The sequence below is a fragment of the Silurus meridionalis genome, chromosome 4 (genome assembly GCF_014805685.1).
Source record: "Silurus meridionalis isolate SWU-2019-XX chromosome 4, ASM1480568v1, whole genome shotgun sequence".
Lineage (NCBI taxonomy): Eukaryota > Metazoa > Chordata > Actinopteri > Siluriformes > Siluridae > Silurus > Silurus meridionalis.
This window is the reverse complement of record NC_060887.1, coordinates 17,779,953-17,800,322: the sequence shown is the minus strand read 5'-3', so window position 1 is coordinate 17,800,322 and position 20,370 is coordinate 17,779,953. Positions and strand designations below refer to the sequence as shown.

Here is a 20,370-nt window from a genome sequence, read left to right as displayed (position 1 = left end):
AAGTAAAAATAAAAAAAAATCCGGTTTTGTCGTCCTCATTGCCAGTTCATACCAGAACATTAATACTTCAGATGGATTGATATAATCTCCTTTTTTCGTTTTTTTTTCCATTAGAGGTCGCCACTGCGGGTCATCCTTCTCCATACCCCCCTGACCTGTACATCTGGATCTTTCACCCCAACCACATCTGTCTTCCTTCACCACATCCATAAACCTGCTCTTTGGCTTTTTATTACACACACACACACACACACACACACACACACACACACACACACATATATATATATATATATATATATATATATATATATATATATATATATATATATATATATATATATATATATATATATATATATATATATATATATATATATGTATATATATATATGTGTGTGTGTGTGTGTGTGTGTGTGTGTATAAATTGGTGTGTAACAGCTTATACTGTAAATGATCTGTGATTGGTCCACAAGTAGGTTTTTCTCTCTCTCTCTCTCTCTCTCTCTCTCTCTCTCTCTCTCCTCCCTCTCCCCTCCCTCTCCCTCTCCCCCTCCCCGCTTCCTCCTTCTTCACTTCCGGTGCGTCTGCTTTACTGCCATTTTTAATTTAACTCTTTCATGTAAAGTTTGTAAACACAACAAAGCTCCTACAGGATCTGATGATCACCTTCGCCCAAAGCACATCACACGTATGATCGCTAGCAGTGATTACAAACGAGAGTCGGTAGAGGACGAGTGCGGGACTGGGATCTGTACTGGGATCTGAACTGGGAGAAGCCTGTAACATTATCAGGTAGGCAGTTCACACTTACAACATCCTTCTTCTGTGGTCATGCTTCATCTATGAAACTGACTTTCATGTTGCAGAAATGTTCTAAATCTAACGCACACTTTATTCACACAGAAGACAATGTCATTAATAACATTGTCTAGACAGCCGGATAATGACAATATAACAATCATAACTGCTGTGCAAGCGTTTTATTTTAATTTCTAATTAGTGTCACCGCTTAGTCATAATGCATTTCGTTAAGGAGTCGACTCTTTGAACCGACTCCTAAGGTTTTCTATTTCCGGCTAAACAGTTTTTAAGACAAATGCTGTAGATAGCGCAGTTTATTTAAGTCACAACCTCCAGTGAAACATCAGCATGTGCAGTTTTAATGTAAAGATGTTATTTCACAGGACAGATATTTAATAATGATAAATGTGTGTGTAAGTGCGGTGTTTTTTGGGGATGTGAATATCAGGTGTACATTAATCTTTTTTTTATATTTACCAAGCCATTATTTTTGCCCAAAATATTTAGTTTGTTTGTTTTTTGTTTTCTAAACGTTTGACAGCAGACCACTGTTAGTTGTCCTTTTTTTTCTAGCAAAGTTTTCTTGTTCCCGTTTCTTAAAATACAACATAGCTCCAATCAAACCTTTTAAACAGTTTAAAACATTCGGTATCTTTTTATAATACAACAATCTGCACTAGTAATGTATTGAATCATCGTCAATAGAGACCAATAATAAGAGAAACCTGTGTTTCCTGCTGAATTTGCATGTGAAAAATTGTAGCACCTTTTTTTCCTTTATATTTATTTTGTTTGAACGCAACGTGAATGAGACTGTAATGTGACACAAGATAGACAAGGATTTTACAGACTACTTGAAATGACCTTTAGGTGAAAACCAGTAACTTTCTTATCAAAAAAGAGACCAAGGGTCTTTTATAGGTTAAATAAATCCGAATCGCGAAGAAGCCGGAAGTCCGGTTTGCAATGCTGTTGCAGCCTCTAGGAATTTAAGCGCATGCGCAAAAGTGTAGTGTTTTCAATCAGTCTGTTTATTCTTATATTAATTAAAGGCTGGCGGAGAAATGAACGTTCCAATGTTATTTATTGTTGCCTTTTTCTTTTTAGCACAGGTTAACATCGCGATCATAGAAAGCAGCCTGGCTGGGAATTTACAGCTATTTGCTTAACCTCCACATGGACTATTTGCCACAAATGTGTGACATACAATTACAAACAAATTGTGAAGCATCACCAGCTGAAAGATTGCAAAATCCTCGATGTTGCAAATAGACCACAAACCATTAGATTTAAAAGCTATATGTTGAAATGATTTGAATCACAAGTAAATTTATAATAATTTTTCTCGTCATTAACAATCAAGATTAGTATTAAAAACAATGATAATCTGCCATTTACTGTTTTGATCCTAACTCATACACAACAACAATGGCCTTATGCAGGAACACGGTTGTGTAGCCCACATTGGGCCGATGTATGGGTCCAATGTCTGGCTGGGTCTGATATGAGGTGGGTTGCCCATGTGCCCAAAGTGGACGAGAGTCCAGTGTGTCATAGGTAGCATTTTAAAAATTCCCCCATTCAGTTGGCTTGCACACTGGAAATACAGACCTAAAATTTTAGAACATACGGTAGTGTTCACATCACATTGCAGCCAAGTACCTGATGGTGAAGTCTTATTGTAGCATTCACTAAGCACATTGCCTGATTGTTATAGCGACAAAACAGGTCTGTGTTCTTTATTGGCTAAATGGCTACATGTGTTCATGTGTCTCAGGAAAACATGAGAAAAAAGCAGAATGTGAAAAACAGGAAAGCAGAAGAGACAACAGTTGTACAGGAGTTTGCTGTGGAAAAAATAATTCATCGAAGAGTCAACAATGGAAAAGTGGAATACTACCTGAAGTGGAAAGGCTTCACAGAGTGAGTGTCTGGAAATGTCTGGGAGGGTAGCTATATATGTATACAGCATTTTGTTTGTTTAGTGTTTTTTTGTTCTGTTTCAAAGGGTTAATCAAGGAGCTTTGCTACAGATTAAAAAGTTTAACTGATTGGATCATTTAAATATTATTGAGATAATCCTTTATATATTTTAATATTTACAAACCTCTGAAATCCACCAATTATATTTCTATCCCATTTCATCTTAATCAGACTCTACATTATTAAAATCAGCTCAGGAAAAGTACTCTTTTACTTGTTTCCTTACACCTCAAAACATAATGCAAATGTTAAGCTCCTTCTTCTACTTTATCTTCCTAGTGCTGAAAACACTTGGGAGCCAGAAGACAATCTGGACTGCCCAGAGCTGATTGAAGAGTTTCTTAGAAACTTAGATGTCTCAGGTGAGACAGAAAGAACAGACGTTTTCCCTGTGGATTCTATTATTCAGCCCAAAGAAGAACAGACAGAGCTGGATGCTAATCTTGTAAGTATAGGTAATTTTGTACCATATTTGCCAGCTTATAAAATAATATGAATAAAAAAATACGCACTCATTAAAAAAAACATTGAAACAATTTATTCCCAGGAATCCTTTTTAAGCACTAGTGATATGCAAAAATTATTGTAATGTACACATACTAGACTTCACCTTATGTCTTGTAATTACTGTTGTATATTTGCTTGTGACTACAAGCAACATCAGCAGCACTCTGAAAGAGAGCAGACAGAGTGTGAGACTGGGGAATCTGCAGACCACAACACTGAGACTACCAACAACCACCCTCGTATCCAAGAACCAGAACGCATCATTGGCTCCACCGACCGGCAAGGAGAGCTCATGTTCCTCATCAAATGGCACGGTTCCTCTCATGTTACTTTTGGTTTTTGTTTACAGATAAGTACATCAAGTTCCATGTTTATTTACATTTTGCTATTTAGAAGATAAAGATCTTAAACAATTGTGCCATTTCAGGAAAGACACAGATGATGTGGCACTGCTGTCGGCCAGGGAGGCCAGTGTAAGATGGCCCAAGATGGTTATTGGTTTCTATGAGGATAAACTGAGCTGGCATGAGGAAGAGGAACAGTGACAATGAACTGAAAAGCACACGGCAGCTTTTGAAGTTTCCTCTCCACCATTTCCACTGGGTTTTCATGTCTGTGAAAAGTCTTGTTGTGAAAGTGTGTAAATTCCCAGACACTGTGAAACATGTCGAAGCACACTGAACTGCACTGTATAGAGTGATGTCTTGTAACAAGTATATTAAATTATCTAGATTATAGAATAAATGGTTGGATAATTGGTGCTGTATTTGAACTGTAGATCTAAGTACAAAGTGTTACCTAATTGCTTTAATGTTTAGCCAGTTTGACTCAACTTTAAGAGACCTATTGGGGCCACATAATGTACTAATGAAAACTTTATTATTAGGAGTAATCACTGTAACCGTTGGTCTCTGTGTAACTGTTTTAGCACTTCTACTGTGATTAAGACCAGTGATCTGTGAAATTTGTAGTTTTGTTCATTTGCACAAACAAATACAAATGTAGCATTTTAAGACCATTTATTTTCTTTAAAAGCAGTGTGATATTTTATTACATCTGCACCAGCACAGTGCATTGTTGAGAAATGTAGTTTGTCCTTACTAGTTTTTTTCTCTTTTTTGTTCATTAGTGTACTTTAATGAGGAGCGAGAAACTTGTGGGTTAATAAATGTCCAAAATTCAGAATGTCTTGTTTCTTTTTCCATACACTATTGTTGCCACATTTCTTTGATGATATGTATATCAGGCTTGATTGCCACAAATGGAAAGTATTCAAAAGTTTTTGTTGTTTTCTGTTTGACCTTTATTTAATCTTAACATCAGTATTAGCAGTTATAACCGAGGATTCTGACCCTCAGAGATCAAAAGAGAGAAGTGCGTTTTTTTGCCCAAATGGAAAATCTAGTTCTCAGCATCATGAGTAATTCCAGAATTGCTACAAGTTTTAAAAAGTTCCCTATAATTTGACAACTTCCCATTTTCTCTTTCAGACATTTTGTTGTACTTTAAGCAATAGGCACATTGTCTGCTTGTCATCTTTATAGTCCCATGCAGGAAATAATCAGTGTGTGGGTCCGGGATCCTCGCATTCAAAAGGAGGATTTCTGGCATGCATATATGGATTATGAAATCTGCATACATGTAAGTGTTATAACTAACTGACTAACTATAGAATTTGATTTAGGATGTGTGTGATTCCAGTAAATCTGTCTCTCATGGTGCTCATAGACGAACAGCTTGGCCTTTAATAAGAAGAATTCTTGTGTACGAAGGAGGTACAGCGAGTTTGTGTGGTTGAGGCAGAAGCTGCAGAAGAATGCCTTGCTTGTGTATGTATTCTTTAATACATGTATATAACATTGATATACTTTAAACTTTATACTTTATATAAAATTATATTACTATCTATAAGTTCATTTGTATTACAATTTACCCTTAATTTATAATCCTTACCATTAACATATTTACTAAACATGTACTATTAATGACATGACATAGCCAAAAGTATGTGGATGCCTGACCATCATGTACATATTGCTTTTCCCGAAACTGTTGCCACAAAGCAGGAATGAAGCAATTCTGTTTCTTGTGTGGTGTAGCATTACACCATTCAAAAACATGTTTCAGCAGGACATTACCTCTGGGCAACAGGGTCCATAAAGGCATTGTTTGCCAACATTCTTGTGGAAAAACCTGAATGACCTGCATTTGGAATGAGGACTGCACACCAGCTGTTTCTACCAAAATTCAGTAGCAATTCTCTTATGCCAAAATGGGCACAGACCCCCACAGCCATAATCCAAAATCTAGTAGAATTGCCTCAAAACAGTGGTGTGCGAAAGCGCACTGACTCTGTGGTTTTAGAATGGTATGTTCACAAAGAACATATGGGTCAGGCATCCACAAGTATCTGACCTTATAGACTATCTAAGTATTTTACTCCTGCAGAAACTGTATGAAATATTTGCTTTAAATACTAAGTGTATAATATTGTAAAGATTAATTTAACTGTGGTGTGACATTTAGAGTGAATCTACCTGAGCTTCCTCCCAAAAACCCCTTCTTCAGCCTCAACAATGCCAGTCAGATTAGTGCTCGCATGGAAGGACTAAGGCACTTCCTGGAAGAGTAAGTCTCTTGCAAGTACAGCTCTCAAGTACAATTTCTATGCCTATGCCAAATCCAAATGTGACTGCAAGGTAGTTTGTCCAAATCATTGTGTTGCAAGTCAAGTTCGAACACATCATTTGAAAGTTTAAAGTCTTGTTCCTGTGTGTTTCTTTAGGATTGTTCGCAACCCAGTGTTGCTGTCTGATAGCTGTCTGCACCTCTTTCTGCAATCTCAACTTAGCATAAGGAAGATTAAGGACTGTGCTGAGGGCAGGAGCCACTATACTGTCACTGAGGCAATTCAGAACTTTGGTTCAAAGACACAACGTTTTGGCTCTGAAAAGAACTTACAAGAGGAAAGAGAAACTGACTCAGATTAATTGGATTTTGGCATATTTATTTTGCTCATACAGCGTGATGAATCTCTGTAAAAACATTTAATCATAGTGTATTTGTTGCAGGATCCAGAATTTAAGCCAATTTGGGTTAAAGCTAAAATGGGATGAATGCGCATGTAAAAGTGTAACTGCTAACTGATTCATCGAAGCTGGTCCTTCTCTTTCCTTTTTGTGCTGTGAATATGTACTATATATATAATATTTATCTTTATTAGTTGATAATAAAGCCTTATTGGACTGAATTTGTGAGAAAACATTCAGTGTGTGGTCTCTGAAATGTTTTAATGTTTGAACCACAGATGGGTCTTGAGAGTTTTATAGGATGAATTTACTGTGCACTTGCAAACTATCCTTAACTGTCTCTTCACAAGCCAACTGAAAGGATGTTTTAAGAGTGCCCACTGAGGGATGAATTTTAGCTTTTGTGTAGATTGTTGTTATTCAAAGTGTCTTCCTAATGCAGAGAGACTCCCAATACAAATCTTTCTAATTGGTGAATGTAAAAAACGGTTTAAATTGCTGTGTGCTTTTGGTCAGCAGGTGGCGCTTCTGCTATATTTATTTGCTAAAAATGCTGCTACACTACAGAGCTGTCTAGTCTTTACTGTAGTCTTCTATTAACGTGCAGGTCTGCGTGTAATGGAATTTAATATACGTTGTGTAAAGGTGACTTTGATATGTTTGACCAGTTTTTTCACTACAGATCATAGAACTAAAAATAAGACTAGAACAAAGTAAGAAAAATAAATACAAAATGTAAAACCTGCTTGAATGTGTCTTTTATATATAAAATAACCTATCCAAACCAATCCCAGTTTGCTTTCTCTTTCCCTCTTCCATCTTACAAGACTCAGATAGAAGAAAAAAAAAAAGATGAGGCCCTTATGTCCTCTTTCCTGCCCCAATGTTTTGCTCCTGTCTTTCTCTGTTAAAGAATTATGCATTATGTTCAGGTTTAGTCAACAGGTTGAGATATTCCTCTAATCGCCTGCTCCCTGAACATCATTCCCACACCCGGGCAATCCCATAAGGACCGTGTCAGCTGCCTGCCACTGGCTCACTAACAATGGAGAGTGTCTTAATAAGCTCCCCATGCAGTCAGCTGCCTCTTAGTAAGGCTGACAGGCCTGGGACCATAGAGCTCCCACTGGAGTGCCATAGGACGTGCACACACATACAGACCTGAATTGTATGAGCAGCCCTTGCTACAGTGTGAGTGGCTCACCACACTGACAGGTGTGTTGGTTAATGTCATTAAGCCGTCATTCTGTCCACCTACCACGCTGAAACACTCAGCCTCTGGGCCGACTTCTTCATGAGCTGGTTCTTCAGCAACCCAGATTGAGCAGGTGACATTTTAAACGTACTGCAATGTCAACAGCATTTTCTTTCTGGTCTACTGTTTAGTGCAAATGTTCACCACACTGGTGAAGGGAAGGAACAACTAAACAAACAAGCTACCCACTATGGATAACGTTCAAGGAACACTTGACCATTGCACTAATTTGTGGGCTTTCCCCAATCTGCTGACAAATGATTGGAAACACACAATTTATATAATGTCCTTCTATGCTGTATCATTGCAATTTTCCATTTAGTGGACCTACAAAACGGTTTTCAGCATGACATTATAACCCTGTGCACAAACTATGGGATGGGATGTTTTACAAGCACATCTTGGTGTGATGGCTAGGTGTCCACAAACATTTGGTCATATAGTGTTTTTGGTATTTTCTTAGGAAATTTAGTACATGAATTTGCTTATTATTTTGACTATTAATACAAAAAAGATGACCAAAATCAGACTCAGGATCCAATCATTATACATTAAATGATACTTGAAAATATTCCATATTGCAAATAAATCAACTGCGTAAATATTTCTACAAAAATTCATAAATAGTTTCCTTTACTTCATGAACCTTTATTTTAAACTGAAATTGGGCCAGTATTAAAACACAAAATATAAAGAACACTGTAAACAAGTTTTGCAGTGTCAAATTCTGTGAATTAAACTGGAAACAACTGATGATTCTTCTCATTTTTATTATTATATGTTTGTTCATCAGTGTGCTTAGTATATAGACTTACTTTTGTAATTGCTTTGCTTATTATTTTAACCAGGTAATAATCTGTATTTTCATTTTGATCTTATCTACTACACTGTGCATTAAAACTTCCTATATGCAGGGCTGCAGCAGAGGCTGCACTACTCTAATGTAACATGCCATAATCTGTAACATGTCTGACACATTTGCTACATTAATTAGTTTATTGTGCCATCCTGTTGTGACAGTGATATTCATTATAAATTCATAATGAGAAGAAACAAAGGGCTCCCAGCTCCATGACAGACAGGTAAAGGCACCTCTAGCCCTTCTGCTTTCACTATGGACTAGAAGGGCAGGGGCGAGCGCACAAAATGGGAAATGGGAGGACTTTCTACTGAAGCTGTCTTATTAATCCTCTCAGGGTCTGTCGGCTTGCTCATAAAAAGAATGTGTGTGTGTGCATGTGTGTATACAGTGCTTACATTACCCCTCCCGTCCTGTTCACACACTGTAGTAATGAAGCTGTCATGGCTGCCACAGTGTGGATGTGGCTGATATTCAAATAGGAAAGCCATCACCTGCTCATGACAGAATAGTCCAATTAGAGGCAGAGGGCAGAGACCAGGGCCAATCATAGGTACGCCTCCTGTACCTTCACCAAGAGGCACAAACACAGTATAGTGGTTTGGTGTTCACTGCGAACATACGCGATCATCCATGGCCAGCTTTAACAGCATGAATGGTCTTGTGCTGTGTCGAATGTACAGACATTACTGCTAACTAAGGATTTTTGTAACTGCCTTAAATTTGAAGTACACATCCCATGTATATGAACATATGAACATGTGATAATTAAAATTGCAAAAATTTCTTCTTCACCTGGGAACATAGACATAATGTATGTATTGTATTAAAAAGATGTTAGAAAGAGTTACCTGTTCAGTGGAAACTACTGACTCTGTAAATGTTACTATGTTTGCTTGAAAAGACTAGAAAGCAATAGCCACCTTAGCTGTAAATGCCAATCAGCTACCATGACAACGCTAAAACTCCTCCATACTGAGTCCCACTAAATGCCATAGCCAGGCATTAAAGAACGAATGCTTCATATTTGTCTCATTTAAAAAAAAAGAGAGAGATTGTAAAAGAATGAAAATATGAATGGAAATTATATATTAGTGCTGAATGAGCAGAATGTTTCTGAAACAGAAGCTACAGAAGGAGAGAAAGGAAAGGAACGGCTCCACAGGGGACTCCAACCATCTGCTACAGGGCACATCAGCGCTTCAGTCCATTCCAATCACAAATCAGCACACTCATGCATACACATGCTCACACACCTTGAATTTGACCTTTACTTTGTCATAAGCTATATAAATAGCATGAAATGAGATGCAAATCAATGTCTATGCACCTCTTCTTGTTGTCAAAGGTGGTGAATGACAAATGCCCATTTTCCTCTTCACAAATAAGAACCTACCTTCATTAAATCACTGCCCTTTAAGTAAACGACCATATCGAGAATTAGTCTTGCAAGGTCAGTTGCTTGATGTTTAAAAAGAGTGGAAACTACCTTTTTTGAAATTAAAAGTCAATTGTATTTAAATAGCACTGCAAAATAAAAATAAAAAGTAATTTAAGTCTGTTGGAGTAACCACCTGAAAGCCTAAGCACACACATACATAGTAAAACTCTGATCTACAAGCAAGATCATGCAATAACTCATTTGTCTTTTATAAGAAGTTAGGGAGGGGGCTGGCTTTGTATATCCCATCTCCACATCTAGCACAATCTGAGGAACAGCTCTCTCTGTCACTGCTACCTGAACCAGACATTTTCTCGCTGTCAATCACACGTCGAGTAGGAAATGAAGCTGGATGTAGCTTGTCCCTCATTCATCAAGCCTGACAGGCTACCTTTGCGTGGTTACACTTGGTTGGGTGCCAGCAGCATGAAGCAGACAGTGATGGTACACACTGGCTTGAGATAGCAAAATTATAAAGGAATTATAGCAGCTGATCACTGGTGCAGTGCTGTTTGACTGGGTGTTAAATGTCATCAGTGACCTGTACTTTCTAGCCCATGACCCTGGGGAGCACCTCATCCACACATATGGATTATTTCACAATAATTCCTTCCTCATAGAATATTAGGTATATGTGATGCATTGTAAGGATCTCCAAAACCCAAAGAACAACAATGTCTGTGGAGAAATGTGAATTTTAAAAGCTGGTGGTCAACATTGAAACTAAGATAAAAATCACCTAAACACATTAATAATGTTCCTGTAGACGATAAGGATTGATCTTATATGTCATCAGCCTCTGGCAATGTCCAACTATGAATCTATACACATTTTGAAAGGCTTCCACTAGGACTCTACAATGTAGAACGAGCTCTACAATGAAGAAAAAGCTCTTATGAAAAAAGCCTATCTTACAAAAGGGTTTAGTTATACCCATTGCCTGAATCAGTGGGTGTCTGTGATTGCCTCTGACACCTTTTAAATGGGTTTGTGTGCTGCCCTTTAAGAAGCATGGTTTCCTGAAGTCCTCACAGTGGGACAAATAATAGTACTAAGCTAATATCTTGTTAGAGGGGGGAAATACGAAAGGGAGCTAGAGGGAATGAAGGTTGGTGTTCACTGGGTAAGCCGTGTCTGTGTGTGTGTGTGTGTGTGTGTGTGTGTGTGTGTGTGTGTGTGTGTGTGTGTGTGTGGAGGGGGTGCTCAGAAGAGGACTCGATCTCTCGAGGGCCCCTTGTATCCCTGCCAGGTCATATAAATCAGCATGCAGCTTGCGGCCGCAACGAGCTAGAAAATAAAAAAAGCATAAAAGTGTCGGAGTGAAATAGAGGGAGGGAGAATTCTTTTATGATGAAACTAAATTCTCCTTACTCGGCAATAGATCCACTGCCCAGGTCTGATTGTTTATTCCAGACGCCATTCATCATCGCTCTACCACAAATGACTCAAATTACCACACCTGCTACTCATATAATGCTCTTACTATGAGCACTTCATACTCACCTAATTTAGGCAGGAATTCCTGAAGGACAACCTAATGTTACATTTCACATATGGGCAGAAGTGCATTTAATGCATTTTAGTTGCCAATTTTGCATGTAAGCAGTAGTGTTGTACTTTAATGAGGAATTATCAAACAATTAAAATATAAATGGTATAAGTGATATTAAAATGTTTAATGTCTCTATGGTTTTGTCCCCATTTCCATGAAGGTGATGCTCACCTTTCTAATTCTGGTAACCTCATATCAATTTTAAAAGATGCCCCAAAGCAATTGGAGACCTGGCTTCAAGTTCCTGGCTCTCAGCAAACTATGCACAAGGGACACAGCTCTTCTTACCTAGATAGGTTTTAAATTAACCAAAGCAAGTATCTTTTTTATAACCTCATACATATCTCCTAGACTTAGTGTGCAAGTCATTGCTGGTAAGCAAGTCATTGCTGGTAAAATTGGCATTTATAAAGAGAACATTGCTTTTGATGCTGCTAAGCGCAACGCCTTCACCGTGGACATGGTTCATCCACATCCATCCATAGTTTGAGTGAGACCCTGATGGGGTTATACTGAGAAAGTGCAAGGTTGAGCTTGACTTAGTGCTAGTTTGAGTTTAACATCCACAGGCACCCATGAGAGTGACAGTATGTGTGTATCTGCAGGTTTAGCATCCACCAGCAAAAACAGTTTGGCAGCTTATGCCCAATCTCAGATAACTGTAATATCATCTGTCATTTCAGGCTACTCCTTGCTCTGACAAGCTCACCCCATGGGCATGCAAAACCATCCGTCATTTACTAACAAGCACTGGGTCTCTTAACTGGACAGCTGGAGTACAATCATATTCGCGAACACCATAAGAGTAAACAGGACCATAGCCCAGTAAATAATCACGCCATGATGAGGCAGCCAAGGGCATGGGCGAGATGTTTATAGCAGGTGGACAAACACCTGTCATACTTATAGTGCTGATTTATTCTGGGAGAAACTTCAGCACATATGTCTCTTCTAGCTGCCAAGCTGATCTCTCTTTCTCTCTCTGCCAGTGCACCTCTTTTTTGAAATGTTATAATGTGAGTGAAACCACATTTATCAAATGATTATGCCATTTTCAGAGATCTGCTGTGCATAAGACAGTAAAGAGGGTTTTTTTAAAGGATTTTTACCATCTCTATTGAATGCCACTTTTAGAAGAAAATTGTGTAAGGAGATCTGTGCAATGCCTTTGGATTGGCTGCCAAAGCATTTATTCAAACTGATTTCAATATGTGTTGTATCCCATACCACATGTTTACTGATTAATGCTGTATATATTAGATTAGATTAGGTTCAACTTTATAGTCAATGTGCAAGGTACATGTACAGAGCCAATGAAATGCAGAATGAAATACTATATGCCTAAATAGAAGAGTTTTTACTGTCCCAGCAAATATTTAGTACATTAGGGTGCAGTCTGGGATGTAGCAATAGCAACAAGTTGCGATTGATTACTATTATAGTTATTTATAAGTGGTATAAGAAATAAATAACTTTATTGTGCACATAATAATTTATAACTGTCTTAGAACCAAATATACAACCAAATCTCTCAAATACAGGCTTATATTTTATCTCCTGCTGACCAGTTAGTACTTTGTAGTACAACACCTACAAAATCACTGCTAATGTTAGCTATCAAGCTAAACTATAAGTTCTGGTTAAAAGAGAAATGAATGCTCTTTTGTAATCTCAGACCACAGGGTGAAAGTAGAGGCTTTCTCTAAGGCTTTGCACATATGTTGGGCTATTAGATGCAGCAAGCCCTTTAAATCTAGCTCACTAAATAAAGCATAGTAGAGAGTATAAAACTATCACCTCGTTTCCACTGTTTTCTATTACTCATTCTGTGCTCTGTGAGGAGTTTATTATCGAATCTGTTTATTTTGTACTCCAAGCTATTAAAGAAAATTTGGCATGTACTGGATAATGTAAACATGATAGCTAAAACCCACACCAGAGGATTAAAAGATATGTGAGCAAAGGGTGAAACACAAATATACACATTTCTCCTTAGGCACTATCCTGCTTTTGTAATTTGTCTAGCTAAAATACTTCTTAAATGGGTTATAAATTCCACAGTCAAAATTATTAGCTGAAAATTATTTATTATTCATTAGCTTCCTACAAAATAAAACAACAAATTTGTTTGTTGGATTGGATTATGTTTAAGTCATATGTGATAATGTCACAATTCTAATTCAACATCATGACAAGCACTGACTGAATTAATAAAGCAGCTCAGGGTCAGATCTTACAGTATTTTGTTCCCTGATTTAGCAACTGTGTTTTTGTTGTTGTTTTTTTTCACGTAAGACAACACCATTTAAATCTATCAAAATATTCCAAATTATTAAAATTTCAAAAGAAATCTATTACATTTCTACCCTTCTAAAAGGTTACTGTTATTGACCTTCTCCATCAGGGCAACCCTCCAAATCTCACATGGTTTGCCACGGTATGTTTGAGCATTTACCTCATTCATTCTTTGGTAATGTTATGTGTTCCTCTGGCTCCATTCAGTCCAATTCACACCGGACACATATATTTTTTCCACGTGTGGCAGTTAAGTTTCCATTTTAACAAGCATCTCAATCAATACCAGGTGTGTCAGAGGCACATAAAAGGTGAGCTCTTGCATCGCGCTGTGTTTGTTGCTAACTCTATTTTTTCACTCTCATGTACGTGAAGTGAAAATCCATTTAAAAGCACCTTTTCTGTAGGCTGTGGACTAACTTCCGTAACTTAATTTATGTGTATAGTTAAAATAACTTTTCTTTATTAGCTAGTCCATTTGTTTGTGTAGGCAGTAGTAAAGAGGAGAACCTGGAACTTAAAGAAAGGGACCATAAGAACAAAATACTGACAAAATATTAGCCACTGTAAACACTGTAAAATATCTAAAATGTGAAGCATGGTTTCTTTGTTTCAAATGATTTGGAATGGGACCAGCATAACCACTTGTAACCGCTTGAATTTCCATGAATAATGTCTGAGTCACAAGGGTTAGGAGTACTATCCCAACAACCATGGTGTCTCAGTAGAAAATGTGGTTGTTACTTAGACCCGGTGGCCCACTGTTCCCAATGGCACTTAAAAGGCAGCAATTAATAACACCCCAGGATCAGTAGACATAGTGCTTTTAACAAATTGCTCATATATTCCTCTTAGCAATGCTGTCCAGACAAAAGAAGAGACCCTTGATTTAAAACAAAGACACTGATTGCAGACAATGGCTCATAAAAGTTTGTTCTTAAAAAAACTCAGCCATATATTATTTCTTTATTAAATACACTAGGATAAATGGGTGAAAACATACAAAACAATTAAAAGAACACCTTCATGTGATATTTATGACCAAATATATTTAAAGATTGTAGTTTAAAAGCCACTCAGATGAACATAGGCCTTTTTAATTGCTAAAACACTCAGCACCTAAAATACGAAGGCAAAGTTCATCTGTCATAATGAATCATCACAGCTGCAGCCAACAATCATGAGAAATGTAATGCATCAGCATCCTTGTCTGTATAGCGCTGGGTCCCACCAAAGTTCTTTATGTTAGTCTTGAGCATGAGTTGCATCTCCAGATGATGACCCCAATTAATATTTGCTTACATTTCAGCAGCTTCCATGTCTGATTTAGTGGCAATATATATACAGTACATATATTTTGTCCCTAAAAAAAGCCTCAGAATACCACATCAGAACACCCCAGTTATTTAGAGACAATGAGTAAAAATGAGGGAAGAAAGGTTTTTAAAAAAAGATAAAAATGTCAGATAAAAATGTTTTTAACTTTGGCAAGAAGAGACAGAAGTATAGAAGATTGTTATCATAGTTCTCAAGTTGTCAAAAATAATAGACCAAAAATGTATTGCCAGAGTCTTAAAGTGGAAGACAGCAAATTTTCCATAACTATAATGTTATCACCCACCAAGTTGTGTCCCATACATTCATTAACCCTGAACCAATTAGGTTGCTTAAAATCAATCACTGCCAAATATAGCATACAGGACAAAAAGCAGCTCCAAATAAACACCTTGCCTGAACTTGCAGCTTCTCAGTTCTCAGTTTTTTCTGACCTTTCTATCCTTCCCCTATAACTCTCCTTTCCTTTGTGTCTAATCAAACATATCCTTTTATAGTTGCCCAATTTAATTAGAAATGTTTCAGTATCATTAATGGAATTTAGCACCCACATGATTAATTGGTTTATGGCTTTTATCTATAAAACCTTATATTTTAGGATCAAATTGTAATAAAAGAGTCTTAGATGGAGCTGTCTAGAGCTGGGCACACGACATGGTGTGGATCCATTAACAACATCATTTATTAGCATCATAAAACTGACGAGCAATATTTTGCCAAACAGCCCTTGGCACCGCAGTGTAGTTCCCTCAGTACCAAGTAGAATTTGCTGTGGGGCAAAAGGATAAGTGGACCACACTGCCCTGTGTTTGCAAGAGCTATTTGCAACTCATGTACATGGTAGTAAACAGGTCACACAGGTTTTAGACAAATTGTTTAAAGAATTTTTAATGAAGACAGAAAATAGATCAATTAATCTGGATCCAGGCAATGTTTTTTTTGTATATTTTGTTTTTAATGATCTAAGCATCCAAATATGTGTTGAACCTTGGAAGCATTGAATCAGCTATTTGTAGTTTAGAACCTGGAACTGAAGCTCAAAGCAGGATGGCAGGTTACATTAAGAATAAAACTTCATAACACACGTCAGTGCATATTAATCAAATAAGTAGTGCTTTATTTATGCTGTATGAGGATTTAAATTTATATTGTATAAAATTCCATTTCTTAAAATATTCACAGTTTGAGATCTACACTCTGCGCTCCCTCAAGCCGTAGTGGACTCATCTCTGCAGCACACACACCCTGCTTTTAATGTAATATTGCCTATGACTAATTATGGTAATTCATTACACCTCCAATTAGACTGTGGGATTTATGACGATCTGCTACTATAAAGGCCTGGATTTATGGGGGCTTTGAATGTCACCCAGAGGACAGCGGGCTGGCTCCTCATCATTCAGCCCCCAGCCTGAAGCACTATATATCATCACAAAGACACAAAAACGCCCCATCCTTCCCTACTCAATGCCAAATGTACCCATCCCTACCACTGTATCCAGAATTATAGGCCTACTTAATAAGTGTAAGTACCTATAGCTAAAATTAGGATATCTACAGTAGGACTTAAACCTAAGCCCAATACTGTTATTATTCCATTATTTATCTGAAGCTAATATGACATTTTCATCCACTTGACACTTGCAAAATAAAAATGCTATTTGTAGCTGAGACAATTAAGTTTTAAAAGTCCCAATATTTTATGCCTTGAAACAAAAATGTATTTCTTGAGTGAAAAAAAGATATTTGTGAGGGAAAGACATTGTGCTGTCACTGTACTTGAATAGTTATTTTTAATAAACAACAACACTGAATTTCTGCATTCAAATAGGTGAGATGGTAGGTGGTTAAGCAATGAACACGTGTTAACATATTAAAAATTACATAGATACAGCAAATCTATTTATATTTACATATTTATTTTATATTGTATGAAGTGTAATTAATTTTGTAACTATTTTTTTCAGTTTGGACCTTTTCTATTGATTATGTAACTCACATCCATTAAATTTAAAGTTTGAAACAGGAGCCTTATCATACACCTGAAAATTGAATATTGTCTGTAGACCTCTTTTGCTGTACACTCAAATCTGTGATTTCTGCATTAAACGCTCCATCAGCATCTGACTGATCTCCTGCTGGTACTGCAGTGAATACTGATTATGCTGCTTTGTAAAATGTGGTTGCAGATATTCTTAACACTACTAAAACATTATTTCTATATGAAAACCATAGAATACTTTTCTTGAATAATAATAAAGATATAGCAGTGGTGGTGCTTGTATCCTATATATTATATTCTATATTATATCTATATTCATGCTTAAGTATAGCACTGATGTGACATTATAATTATACACATAAAAGCTACTAATCATTGGTTGTTTGATTTCAGTTTGATTTTATACTTGTACGAGTTATAACAGTGTTTGAAAGTGCTTTCTTTAGAATATCTTTAGTATGGTTTTACAGAGAAAAAAGTCATTCAGAGGACCACAGGTCCACAAAAGCTCAGCCAACCCTTTCAGGCAGGCAGCAGGTGTATAAATTATGGTGGAGTCATAGGCCGAGCAAGACCTTAGTGTCTCTAGTCCTGGCAGGGTCCACTTGTCCTTCACCCAGAATAGCAGAGTCCCTGCAAGGTTGATTGTTTCTCAGGCTGGACTGTGCTGACTGAAGCTGGGAAGAGTGTGCTTACTTGTATGCTTCAGCTCCAGCATTTCAATCAGGCACACAGCGGGGCAGCCCATCTGCTGCCTCAACCCTCCCAGGTCCTATAAAACAGGACCACGGTAACCAGTAAAGAGAACAGAGAGAAAACTAAAGCTCTGTCGGTAACCCAAAGACAATGGAGAATGCAAGCGTTTGTTCCAAATGTTTTCAAAGTATAAGACTTTGAATTAAGCTAAACATGAGTCATACACTGAATCAGACACACTCTTTAATTTGGTTACACTGTTAGACTTTCTACACCACAACATTGTTTTCTTCTTTGTTTCAGTCTTTGAAGTAAAGCTGCAGAGCCCATGTGTGTGTCCTCCCCCCTCCTCTTTCTGTCTTCAGGAACTGAAGAGAAATGTAGAATGAATACTAATGAACCCCCACCTCCCACCACAGGTGCCTTACGTCCACTCTGCTCGTATCTCCAGCCTCTTTCATTCTCCCTTATTCTTTTGCATTTTTAGACATACGCTTGTACACAGGTACACCATTTAGAAATTGTTAAAATATTTGCATAAGAACGGTTTACTTTCTCCCCCCAAAGAATGAGGTACTGCATGTATTGGCCAAAAGTCAATGGTAAATAAAGACAAATGTATATAAACATATAGATTTTATAGATATTAGAGACAGATACTTAATTTATATATATTAAAGTCCTTGCTTTACTGTGTAAGTGGTGGGAGGCCTTGGAGCCTGCAGTCATAAATCAACATTAATAATTCAGAGCTGTGAATCAAAGAAATTAAACAAAGGCCAAAAAAAAAAAAGAACTGGACTCAACTAAAACAATCTTGAATAGGCTATAAAATCAGCAACAAAGCGTTCAAAGAAAATAACAACACTGTAAGAAAATACTGTTAATCAGTGTTGAGATAGCCGATACTTTTCTGGCAGAGGACTTCACCAGCTGAATTATAATGACTACACTGCAAGATGGAAATCTACCAGAAAGCACTGTTTAGGTGTAGATTAGATTAAAACAGACTTCTAGCCTTTCAAAGTAATAGAAAGGTTTTGAGCTTGTCGATTGTTAGTAAAAAACAGTGTATGCAGTATGATTATAAACGATTAAACTAAAGGAGACTAAAGGAGACAAAATCTTCCAATTTCTGGAAAAGAAAATGCTTCCAGACTTGGTTATAATAAAAAGCATGGTGCCAAGCAAACCACAGAGTTCATTGAAGGAAAAATGGGAAATGTTTTATACTGAGTAACTGTCCTGAATTTAATTATGCATACATTTTACATGCTAAAAAAGAGGCCAGAAAGTCATAAACTGGCTTCAATGCAGGCCTGGAAAGGCATTACAAAGGGGAAAAAAATAGAACATTGGTAATGTGAATGATTCACAGACTTTACGTTGTTAGTTCATGGAAGAACAGCAGATGCATTCATTCTCATTTTTATGAATTTGTGCTGGTGAAGTCACTTATTGATACCACAAACACATTAAGTGCTATATTCTGAAGTGGTAATACATCAAATTATATGTTCCCTTACATATAAAGATGCTGTTATTGTGGCCTAAATTATTTGTCACATCCATCAGTCATGCAAAGCATACAAAATAATTTGACTATTTAAACAAATGGATTTAATTTTGTCTCAGGGTTGTAAAAGTATTATTTTAGTTTTCTTTTAGAATGTATTCTATATGCACTGATAACACAAAACATCCAGTTGTTTTTTGAAGCTCCTTATTTATTTATTTTACAGCCAGTGCAAAGCCAAGTGATAAAAAGGATCTGGGATTTTACATTTCCCTTTTATATTCGAACAAACATCATTATATAGTCAGAATGGAACTGATCCTATATAGTTATTTTCTCTGTTGCCTGATACAATAAACCAGACATAATCTGATGGAAAATAAGCGGTTTTGTAATCTGCATCTGGGCTCTGGCTCAAAGATTTAGCAGCTTTGGGGTTCGAAAATGAGATTTAACTGATATTTCTACAGGGACATATTTCTTTACTTACCGTTGCTGAATTGTAGTGGTCATGGTGGGATAATTGTTATGCTGGTTACATAGGGCTGGCACAATGAGTCTACATTAGTATACTTTGCAGCATTGTGTAATCAGCAAATTAAAAAATGTCTTCTCTATTTATTGTGTGCAGCCCGGCTGAATGAGTTAATATGCTAATAGAAACAACTCATTCGGGAGCATTCTGAGTAGGTAATGGTCTGACTCATGTTTTTAATTACGTTTTTCACTTCAGTGGCCAAACATTCTGTGGATGTCAGTGCAGTAGTGCACATGAACCATGAAGATTCAATCCAATATGCCAAACATGAGACAATCAATGTGGCAGTTAAATAACCGCTTTTTGATTTGTTTATATGTTTGAGCATAGAAAGGTCAAATCCTTTATTTCTTGTGTGTTATAATGAAAACATTACTTTCGAATAGCAAGAGGGTTTTGATCAAATAAATATGGATTTATCGCATTAAAAATAGATATCACTGAGTCACAAGATACCAAATATTAAGTAACTCCTGCCACCTGGTGGCTGCAACTGGCGACGCCATTACTGTTCAGAGATCTGATCTCTACATTTAATAACAGCATTAAATAAACAGA

At 37.0% G+C, this 20,370-nt stretch overlaps 2 protein-coding genes across 4 annotated transcripts; both read left to right on the top strand.

The window, feature by feature from the left end:
• Positions 1-562: 562 nt before the first annotated feature.
• On the top strand, positions 563-4,476 carry cbx3b (chromobox homolog 3b). Of its 3 annotated transcripts, none has more exons than XM_046848450.1 (5): positions 563-795; positions 2,582-2,727; positions 3,067-3,238; positions 3,443-3,603; positions 3,722-4,476. In XM_046848450.1, exons 2-5 carry the CDS (start codon positions 2,588-2,590, stop codon positions 3,837-3,839), a joined length of 591 nt encoding a protein of 196 aa, XP_046704406.1. In that variant the 5' UTR covers positions 563-795; positions 2,582-2,587; the 3' UTR covers positions 3,840-4,476. The 3 variants fall into 3 exon arrangements, with proteins under 3 accessions (XP_046704406.1, XP_046704404.1, XP_046704405.1); XM_046848448.1 differs by lacking the exon at positions 563-795 and adding an exon at positions 1,068-1,167; XM_046848449.1 differs by lacking the exon at positions 563-795 and adding an exon at positions 1,145-1,167 and having other exon boundaries at positions 3,067-3,232.
• Positions 4,477-4,609: 133 nt separating this feature from the next.
• Positions 4,610-6,558, top strand: snx10b (sorting nexin 10b). Its single transcript, XM_046848452.1, has 4 exons — positions 4,610-4,935; positions 5,023-5,123; positions 5,821-5,922; positions 6,080-6,558. Exons 1-4 carry the CDS (start codon positions 4,843-4,845, stop codon positions 6,282-6,284), a joined length of 501 nt encoding a protein of 166 aa, XP_046704408.1. The 5' UTR covers positions 4,610-4,842; the 3' UTR covers positions 6,285-6,558.
• Positions 6,559-20,370: the final 13,812 nt, after the last annotated feature.